General features: G+C 53.5%; 1 protein-coding gene across 1 annotated transcript in view; it reads right to left on the reverse strand.

Moving 5' to 3' along the window:
* Positions 1-7,246, reverse strand: part of RASL12 (RAS like family 12) — a 38,850-nt gene extending 31,604 nt beyond the window's left edge. Inside the window, exons 1-2 of the mRNA XM_035258873.3 lie at positions 7,091-7,246; positions 1,290-1,419 (exon numbers count right to left, since the gene is read on the reverse strand). Coding sequence (XP_035114764.1) covers positions 1,290-1,389 — 100 coding nt within the window. The 5' untranslated portion in view covers positions 1,390-1,419; positions 7,091-7,246. The remainder of the gene's footprint in view (positions 1-1,289; positions 1,420-7,090) is intronic.
* Positions 7,247-10,367: the final 3,121 nt, after the last annotated feature.

The following is a 10,367-nucleotide window of genomic DNA, read 5'->3' on the forward strand; positions in this document are numbered from 1 at the left end:
AGGGGAGGGAGGAAGCTGGGATTGGAAATGCTAATCATCCTGTGAAGAATGGCTCCTCTTGGCGGTGGAATACACACAGGGCTGGTCTGTTTATTTTCCTTTGGCCCCAAGCAGCTGGGCCTCTTTTTCATCCTAATTGCTTTGCTTCAAGTTGCTGTCACATCCCAGGAATGGCAGCAAATGAACTGCGCTGGTGGGAGACACAGCTGTCAGAAGACAGGCTGCCCCCAGCATGCTAGTAATGGGCATGGGATACAGGACCCCCAGGAGGAGGTCTTGTCCCAGCAGTGCCCTCTGCAGTCCCCATGATTCTGCCCCAGCTGGACTGGGGAAGCACAAGAAGTGGGAGCCCTTCTCCCTGGCATCTGAGTAACTAACAAAGGGAAAATGGGCCTTTTGTTGGGCTGCAGGGTCTTGGAGCACGGAATAAGCCTCTAGTTCCACCCCTCTCTTCACAGGGAAGGAAAACAAGGTTGTGGGTTGGGGGCAAGCAACTTTCCTGTAGACACAGCAATGCAAGTGGACCACCCAAGCTAGAGCCTACTTCTCTAGAATCCTCCTCCCAATCCGAACAGGCTATTTCCTGTGCTGCCTTCCAGGGCACTCATGAGGGAGCTTCCCCATGGTGAACCATCATCTGGCTGCCCTCCCTGATAGCAGGCTTCTGTCCTCATTTTTTTCTAGGAAAGTTCCTCTACACACACACCGCATTCAACACTCAGATTCAGTGGATATAGATAAAGGAGTTAATCTCTAATGGTATTTGGGCACCTGCGCCCTTCAGATCACACACTCATGCATGTACGTGCACACACACACACACACACACACAATTTTGCCAACTCTCTAGGAGGTCAGAAACCACTGGATCAGCATGCCGTTCTTTCCAGGTAACGTATTTTCATTCTAACTGGGGTCTTAGATACGCCTGATTAGCAAAGAGAATTTCAGGTGCTCAGAGAGAGCTAACACTAGGCCGCGGTGGAAACGAGGGACCAAGGACTGTAGGTGCCACCGTGCAGAGGGACAGTGCTGCCTGGCTGCTAGCTGATTTTGCAGTCAAACCCTGGCTCTGGCAGTGACTCATATTTGACCATGGATAAATCCCTTAAAGATGCTGAAATGAAAGAATGAAGGTGTCTCAACTCTAACCAGAGATGATAATTCCAGGAGGGTGGTCCTGAGGGTGAAATAAGAGCTTCTAGACCAGCATATGCAATCCTCACCTTCCCAGCTCCTTCCCGGCCTTCTCTTCACACTTCCCCCTCCACACGTTATGACATCCTTACCGTGGGGAAAGCGCAGGTTTGGTGAAGGGACCGTGTTCCAGCTGTCTGTGCTGTATCGCTTCTGACATGGTAGGATGGTATCCAGGGGACCTGGGCCCATATTCCAGCTCCATCACTTGCCACCTATGTGCTGCTGGGCAAATGGAGATGATGATGAAAGACTGTTAGAGTCTCTTGTGCAGAAGATGTGAAGTACCTGTAGTGGGGCCTGAGAAGCAGGCTGAGTCTGAGTGTGAAGAGCTTTGACTGCCAGGCTGGAGATCTTGAGCTTTATTCTGTAGGAAGTGGGAGGCCACGGCAAGTTTTTGAGGCAGTGAGTGTGATGGACAGAGCTGCTTTTTGTATTCAGAGAGCAAGCCCATCGTCCATCCCGGGGTTGATGGCTCCTGCTCGTCCCTCCAGATCAGCTCCTGTCTCCTCCTGCTCTGCACCCCAAGAGGTGGTCCTGTCTGGGTGATATCACTGGGCTCCCTTGACTGGCTTCCAATACAGAGCAGCAGCAGAAGGTGGGAAGCGGGAGGGCCATGGAGGGGGAACTTCATTCCTGGCTCCCTCCCTGCGGGGTGCTCTTGCACTGACCTTTTTCCTTCACTGACTCAAGTCCCTGCCACTGTCAGGTGGTCCTTTCCTTACTGCCTTCTCAGTCTCCAGGCTGAGGTAGCTGCCCGCTTCCCTCCTGCCCAGGCCCAGGAGTGGCGAAGCCCTGAGCTCACTAGCCTTGTGCCATCCCTTAGGGGCCCTCGATCCTCCTCTAGTGACCTGATTTTTGAGTGTGCCATCTCTTTCCTGCCAAGACCCTGCTGGACACATGCCCTGTCCCCTCTGACCCTCAACTCTCTGGGCTGTGTCACTGAGTGGCTTGGCTGGGGCACAGTATACTGGAAAATGCCCATCTAAGTGCCGAGATCTGATCACACAGTTATGGGAACCAGAGGAACGTCTTACGGGCAGAGGCGGTGCCTCCATGACTGGAAGTCAGGGCCTTGCCTCCCAAGCCAGTTGAATCTGGGGGGAAAAACCTGACCTTTAGAAGCTTTCTGCAGAGTGGCTGGGAATAGAAACAGAATTCAGATGCATGAAGCTCCAGGGTGCATAGCTTCTGTCACCAGCTCCCAAATGAGGGGCCAGGTAGGCCTGCAGCCCAGCTTCTAGGCAGGGCCTGCCTCTCCACCATCTTGGCTGGACCAGACCATTACCAGATTTATCCAAGAGGTCCTGCCAGGTACATAGAGGGAGCCCTGGGGATCCTTGCTCCAGGCCCAGCCCTGCCACCTGTTTGCTGGGTGACGTGGGGCTGGTCGCATCACCTTTCTGAGCCCCAGTTTGTAGCCGTGGTTGAAATGTGTCTGGTGCATACATTTGCTGGGGGTCCGGTGGGTGAACATGTGTGCGGGCTCATTGTGGAGGGAGCCAGTGTAGCGGCACGGAGGCTCCAGCTGCAGCTCAGACGTTCTGGATTCCAATCCAGTTCTAATACTTTCTGCCTGTGTGATCCTGAGCAGTTGCTTAACTTCTCTGAGCCTCAGGTGGGCATCTGTCAGTGAGGACAGCAGAACCTATACTGAAAGGGCTATTGTGATGGTAGATGAGAGAGCACAGACAGGGTGCAGAGCAGGGCCTGGCCCTCAGGAAGTGTCCATGAACCAGAAACCTCCCTGCCCTCAGGCATGGGCAGTGGCGTATCTTGGCAATAGCAGTCAGTCTGACTTCAGATGGAGAAGCCGATTAATGACTGCTTGGTATAGTTGGGAGCCCCAGAGAGGAGTTTTGGCCTTGAAAGCATTTCCCATCATTCCTCCTGATTAGGGCATTGTCTCCAGAATATAACCCTAGGGCTGGTGCCCCCTCCGGTGGAGGGAGGAGGGTGCTGGGTAGAGGGGCAGGCAAGTGAGTCTTCTCACCTGGCCTGTGCAGGCGGCCTCGCTAGTGCTGGGTCTGACTGAAGATCCAGATGCTGAGAAGGTGGCATCCCTGTGACCCACAGGCCCCAGCCCTGTAACTAAGTCCCTGCACTGATGGGGAGCTAATGATGCTTCTCTTAGGTTTAGTCTCCTACCTTGAACCCCCAAAACAGCCCTGGATCACCTCTAGCTGGTCTCATGGGCCACCTGTCCCCACCAATTCTGGGGTTGGTGTGACAAAGCAAAGCTCCTCATCACAGGGACAGGGAGGTGGCTTCCTTGTCCAGCAGCACCCACCGCTCTCCTCAGAGCTCAGCCTACTCCACCAAGTGTGGCCATGCTGCTTGGCCTGCTGGAGGACGGCAACCATGCTTGTCTCTGCTTGCTTTGCTGCCATACAAAATGTGCTGTGTGGTCCCCAGAGGGGCACAGCACAGGGGACATGAACGAGCTGGAACCTCACTCCCTTCCATGGGCACCAGGGGACCTGTGCAGATCAACACCAGGACCCTCCCAGCAACCACCCGGATCCCTTCTTCAGTCCCAGCCTGGCAGTCCTTCCAGGCTCTGAGGGCTGGGTTCTGAAGAATGGGGGTGGCGACCTCACTTTCCTTCCCTGTGAAGAGAGGGGTGGAACTGGAAGCTTATTCCGTGCCCCAAGACCCTGCAGCCCAACAAAAGGCCCATTTTCCCTTTGTTAGTTACTCAGATGCCAGAGAGAAGGGCTCCCTCTTCTTGTGCTTCCCCAGTCCAGCTGGGACAGAATCATGGGGGCTGCAGAGGGCACTGCTGGGACAAGACCTCCTCCTGGGGGTCCTGTATCCCATGCCCATTACTGGCATGCTGGGGGCGGCCTGTCTTCTGACAGCTGTGTCTCCCACCAGCGCAGTTCATTTGCTGCCGTTCCTGGGATGTGACAGCAACGGGATTTCCCGGAAATCACCTCACTGGTAGTCATCCGTTCTGGCGGGCCTTTCAGCCGCAGTCAGGGACAACCCTGTGGAAGGCAGCTCCCTTTCAGCATGGGCCACTCCTCCGTGACTCCTGGACTGCCCTTCCTCACTGCCCCTTTTCTTATTCTTCCTTCAGCAAGCACTTGCGCACCTCCTCTAACCGAAAGCTGTGCCAGGCACAGGGCAGAGAGACAAGCCAGGTTCAGCCCCTGCCCCCAGGGCCTCACAGTAGAAGGAAGGAGGCAGCCAGCCCCTCAGCAGTTGGGACCACAAGGTGAGTTCCCTGATGGAGTTACCATCCCTCCTAGTGGCACCCTCAGTCCAGGCTTCCCTCATCCAGCTTCACAGACCTCCCTCTGGGTTGGCAGGGAGACAGGACACACTCTCCACCCCACTTGGCCGCCGCCTTTACTCATGTTCTCTTGCACCCAGCAGGGTGCTTGGGTTGTCAGCAAGGGAAACCTTTGGCTAAGTTCAGGAGAACAGGATCTTACTGGAAGGACTTTGGGGAGCTGAGCGCTCCCTGGGAAGGCCAGAGCACCTGGCTGGGAATGGACAGTCCACAGCATCAGGAGTTGCTCACGGTCCCGGTGAGGCCACTGCAGAACATGTGTACTCAAGATCCCAGCGCGCCAGCCTGGCATTGGACTGGCCCTGTGTGGGCACCATGTGCCTAGTCCCTGGATAGAGGACCACAGGGTGCTCTGACTAGCAACACAAGAAAATGGTCTACAACTGGGGGAGGGTCAACTCTCCCAACTACACTGGGTGTCACTTAACAATAAGGGGAAATGAGGCCAGGCTCACGCCTGTAATCACAGCACTTTGGGAGGCTGAGGTGGGCAGATCAAGAAGTCAGGAGATCGCCGGGCGTGGTGGCGTGTGCCTGTAGTCCCAGCTACTCAGGAGGCTGAGGTGGGAGGATCACTTGAGCCCAGGAGTTCTGGGCTGTAGTGTGCTATACCGATCGGGTGTCCGCACTAAGTTCGGCGTCAGTATGGTGACCTCCTGGGAGCGGGGGACCACCAGTTGCCTAAGGAGGGGTGAACCAGCCCAGGTCGGATATGGAGCAGGTCAAAACTCCCGTGCTGATCAGTAGTGGGATTGTGCCTGTGACTAGCCACTGCACTCCAGCCTGGGCAACATAGTGAGACCCTGCCTCTAATTTTCATTTCTTAAAAAAAAAAAGATAAAGATAAAAAATAAAAAAAATATATTTAAAAAAAAAAGTCAGGAGATCGAGACCATCCTGGCCAACATGGTGAAACCCCATCTCTACTAAAATAAAAACAATTAGGTGTGGTGGTGCGCACCTGTAGTCCCAGCTACTCAGGAGGCTGAGGCAGCGGAATTGCTTGAACCTGGGAGGCGGAGGTTGCAGTGAATCAAGATTGCACCACTGCACTCCAGCCTGGCGACAGAGTGAAACTCCATCTCAAAAAAAAAAGAATAAGGGGAAGTGGCCCACACAGGGCCTGCTGGAGTTCTTGGAATCGTTCAGCTGCTGGGGTATTTGGGATATGTGGCTAAGTCACACCCTGGGGCTGTCTGTCCTGGGTCCCTGGGTCCCTGGCTCCCGAGTACACTGGCATTCATCCTTCTGCCTTCATCTGGCACCCAGTTAATGTCTCTGCTCAACCTGGAAACATTTTCTTAACGACAAAAAAAAATAAAATCATAGGTTAAAAATCTCGAGCAGTAAAACAGCAGATGACGTTGTGTGGGCAGCTGCCCAGAGGACACAGAATGCATGGCTCCCGAGCGGGTGGCCTTATAAGGACAGGTTCAGGAGGAGAATGGGCAGGAGGGAGGGCCACCCACCAGGAGAGTAGGAGGCTGGGGTAGGGGTGGGTGCCCCACCACTGGGCTGAGTGTGGAGCCAGCAGGGTGCCTGGCCAGGACCCAACTCCACAGAGGGACTTGGCTGTGCACAAGCTCTAGAGGCCCTTGTGGGGCCAAAGCCTGCCCATCCCTCTGTTGTCACTATGTCACTGCCAGCACAGGCACTCACCTGCTCTCAACCAGCTGCCATGAAAACTCACCTGCCAGCCTCGGCCTGGGAACCCCTCCCTCCAGGGAAGGGGCCATTTCCCATCCTTCACCCCACGTTCCCCAACTCCTGGGCCCATCTGGCCTGGTGTGCAGTAAGTTTTGTGGGGTGACAGAATTAGGAAATGAAAGACTCTCTGATGGGGTTTTGGCTCATCACCTGGGCTGTAGCACCTGGAACTCAGGGCAGCACCTTCTCTCCTCAGAGGGCCCAACGTGGGGCTGAGGAGGTGGGTAGGGCTAGGCGGTCAGTTTTTTCCCTGCCCAGAATCACCTTTGTCGCCACTGTGAAGACACCCAGACCGTCAACTTCCTCCTGATAGGCTGGGTTTCACTCCCCCGATGTCAATGTGTGTGTGTGTGACAGAGTGTGTGTTCCTGGGAGAATCCTGGTTGTCTCTGCATTTTTTGACCCCAGCACCACTAGGATTAAAGATGTGGCCCTTGGGATCCAAGGGTGAGCAGAGGAGCGCCCCGGGAGGTGCCGTACTGAGGGAAGGGCTCTGGAAGCCGTCCCAAACCCACATTAGGAAAGATCCTTCCCTGAGCTTCCTAAAGCCCCACGTTCCTCTCGGGGTGAGTCTTGCATAGAGACAGAATGGATGGTCATTTGAGGAGCGCTGAGGGGGTCACGCCTTCCCTTGGACAGCTTGCACTGCACCTAAAACCCCACCATTTGTGAGCCATTACCCTGAAATAAGCATTCCCTTGTCTCCTGAGTCCTCTCTTAAAAGGCAAAGAGTGTTCCCTGCAGAGGTCAACAAAGGAATTCTTTAATCTCCAGACAAAACAGGAGGCCAGGGCAGCTAGAGACAGCCTGGGCCGGGTGGGGGACGGAGTGTGGAAGGAAGGGGCTGACAGGGCAGGAGGGTCTCAGAAGAGGGAAGGGGCTCCTTACCTCAGTTGATTCTTGGAGGCCAAGGTGACCTGAGAAGTGTGTTCCCTTCCCCCGGAGTGGAAGGGTCAGGGCCCAGAGGAGGCATTGGCAGCTCCTCAGCTGGCGCTGCTCCCATGCTAGGAGAATGTCCTCAGCTGTGGAAGGTTGACTCGAGATGAAGCAAGAGAGCAGAGGTGAGAGAGGAGTGGTGGCAGCTGTGTGTGCTGGAGCCTGCCTGGGGGCCCAGGCTTGTCTAATTCAAACACAATTGCCTGAAATGCCACCATGAGACGTGTATTCCAGCCTAAGCAGTGCCTCTCTGGTAGGCCGAATAATGGCCCCCCAAAGACATCCACATCCTAATTCCTAGAATCTGTGAATCTGTTACCTGCACTTTACAGCTATGATTAAGAGTTGTTTTTTTTTTTTTGACAGTCTCACTCTGTCGCCCAGGCTAGAGTGCAGTGGTATGATCTCAGCTCACTGTAACCTCTGCAATTCTCCCGCCTTGGCCTCACAAGTAGCTGGGATTACAGGCACATGCCCACAATGCCCGGCTAATCTTTGTGGTTTTAGTAGAGACAGGGTTTCACCCTGTTGGCCAGGCTGGTCTTGAACACCTGACCGCAAGCGATCCTCTCTCTTCAGCCTCCCAAAGTGTTGGGATTACAGGCATGAGCCACCACGCCCGGCCGGGATTAAGGATCTTGAGGTGGGAGATTATCCTGGATTATCTGGGTGGGCCCAGTGGAATCATGAGGGTTCTAAGAATGGGGCAGAAAGTCAGCCAGACAGAGGGCACTGTGCACATTTCCGCAGGAAGGGAACATGTAAAGGCCTTGAGCTCTCAGCCTGCTGGGCTAGGAGACATCGCTCCTGTCAGAGTCGAAAGGCTGCTCCACTGGGCCTCCGGAACATGGTGGGAACCCAGAAGAGGAGACAAAGCCTAAGGGGACAGGAGGGAGACAAGAACCAGGGCAGGACTTGCTTCATTCTGCTTACATGGGCCAGGCCTTGGTGTGCTCCTGGAACCGGGACCCTGCCATCCTCCTGGCCTCCGCTCTTGCGGTCCTCTTGTCCAGACCGTGCTTGGGTGTGTCAGCTGCTGCTGTTCCTTAGTATTAACTATAAGGATTGTCCTCCCAGGTGGCACTCCCAGAATCCTCTGCACCAGCCACCGTCTTTAACCCTGCTGACCTGAGAAACAGAGAGTGGTCCCAGGGCCTCTGAGTTTGATGATAAATGCTGGAGATTAGCTCATTGTAACAGTGATGAGGAGGATGATCATAGTAAAAGTAACAATGATGGAAATGAGGCAGAGTATAAATATGTCTAAATAAAGGCTGGGCGCAGTGGCTCACACCTGTAATCCCAGCACTTTGGGAGGCCGAGATGGGCGGATCATGAGGTCAGGAGTTTGAGACTAGCCTGGCCAACTTGGTGAAAACCCATCTCTACTAAACATACAAAAAAAGTTAGCTGGATGTGGTGGCACGCTGTAATCCCAGCTACTCAGGAGGCTGAGGCAGGAGAATCACTTGAACCTGGGAGGCGGGGGTTGCAGTGAGTCAAGATCGTGCCACTGCACTCCAGCCTGGGCAACAGAGCAAGACTCCATCTCAAAAAAAAAAAGTATAAATAAGTAGCTACGAGATACTGTGGCGTGATCTTCCTGCGCGCTATCCTGCTCAGTCAGCACAGCTGGAGAGTTTCAGTATCTGTATTTTATGGATAGGACACTGAGGTACAGAGAGGCTGTGTGATGTTCAAAAGGTCACACAGCTGGTTAGTGCTAAGGCTGCAGTTTCAGTCCACAGCTGACTTTAGAGTCCATGCCTCTAACTGCCACACTATTGTACCTCCTAAAAAATATTTTAAATAAACACTTTGCCCACTGATGTCTTTTGTTTGGAGACAGAATCCCACTATGGAGTGCTGTGGCACCATCGTAGCTTGCTGTAACCTCACACTCATGGGCTCACAATCTTCCTACCTCTAATGTCTAAATTTTTTTTTTTGAGATGGAGTCTTGCTCTGTCACCAGGCTGGAGTACAATGGCGAAATCTTGGCTCACTGCAGCCTCCACCTCCTGATTTCAAGCGATTCTTCTGCCTCAATCTCCTGAGTAGCTGGGACTACATGCCACCACACCCAGCTAATTTTTGTAATTTTAGTAGAGACAGGGTTTCACCATGTTGGCCAGGATGGTCTCGATCTCTTGACCTCGTGATCCGCCCACCTCGGCCTCCCAAGCTCATGCTGGAATTACAGGCATGAGCCACTGTGCCTGGCCGTTTTTGTTTTGTTTTGTTTTTTTGAGATGGGATCTCACACTGTTACAGCCCAGGCTGGAGTATGTGGTGGCGTGATCTCGGCACACTGCAGCCTTAACCTTCCAGGCTCGGGTGATCCTCCCACTTCAGTCTTCCAAGTAGCTGGGACTACATGCACACGCTACCACACCTGGCTTTTTTTGTTTTTGTTTTTGAGACAGGGTCTCACTCTGTCACCCAAGATGGGGTGCAATGGCGTGATCTCCGCTCACTGCAACCTCTGCCTCCTGGGTTCAGGCAATTCTCCTGCCTCAGCCTTCCAAGTAGCTGGGATAAGAGGCCCCCACCACCTCACCCAGCTAATTATTTTTTATTTTTAGTAGAGAAGGGGTTTCACCATGTTGGCCAGACTGGTCTCAAACTCCTGACCTCAGGTGACCCACTTGCCTTGGCCTCCCCAATTTTTTTTTTAATGGATAGGGTCTTGCTCTGTTGCCTAGGCTGGAATGCAGTGGAACAATTTTAGCTCACTACAACCTTTGCCTCCTGGATTCAAGTGATCCTCCCATCTCAGCCTCCCAGATAGCTTGGATTACAGGCGTCCACCACCATACCTGATCAATTTTTCTATTTTTAGTAGAGTTGGGGTTTTGCCATGTTGGCCAGGCTGGTCTTAAACTCCTGGTCTCAAGTGATCCGCCTGTCTCGGCCTCCCAAAGTTCTGGGATTACAGGTGTGAGCCACTGCACCTGGCCAGATGTCACATTTTAAATCAAGCCATAGTTTGCCAGGGATGGACAGGTTCTGGGCATGTGGGAGAAGGAAAGGAATAATGGGCCTGTCAACTGGTGGGCTGACCTGCTCCCAGAGGTGCAGGGGACTAATCCAGGGGACTTAGGAAAGTGGTGGACCAAGGCCAGTTCACCTTAATCAGAACATAAATAGCTTCGGACCTAACATTGCTTCTTAGAAATTGAACTTTAATTTTACTGTCCCTTTCCAGTATAGTTTTATATTTGGCAAG

The sequence above is a fragment of the Callithrix jacchus genome, chromosome 8 (genome assembly GCF_049354715.1).
Source record: "Callithrix jacchus isolate 240 chromosome 8, calJac240_pri, whole genome shotgun sequence".
NCBI lineage: Eukaryota > Metazoa > Chordata > Mammalia > Primates > Cebidae > Callithrix > Callithrix jacchus.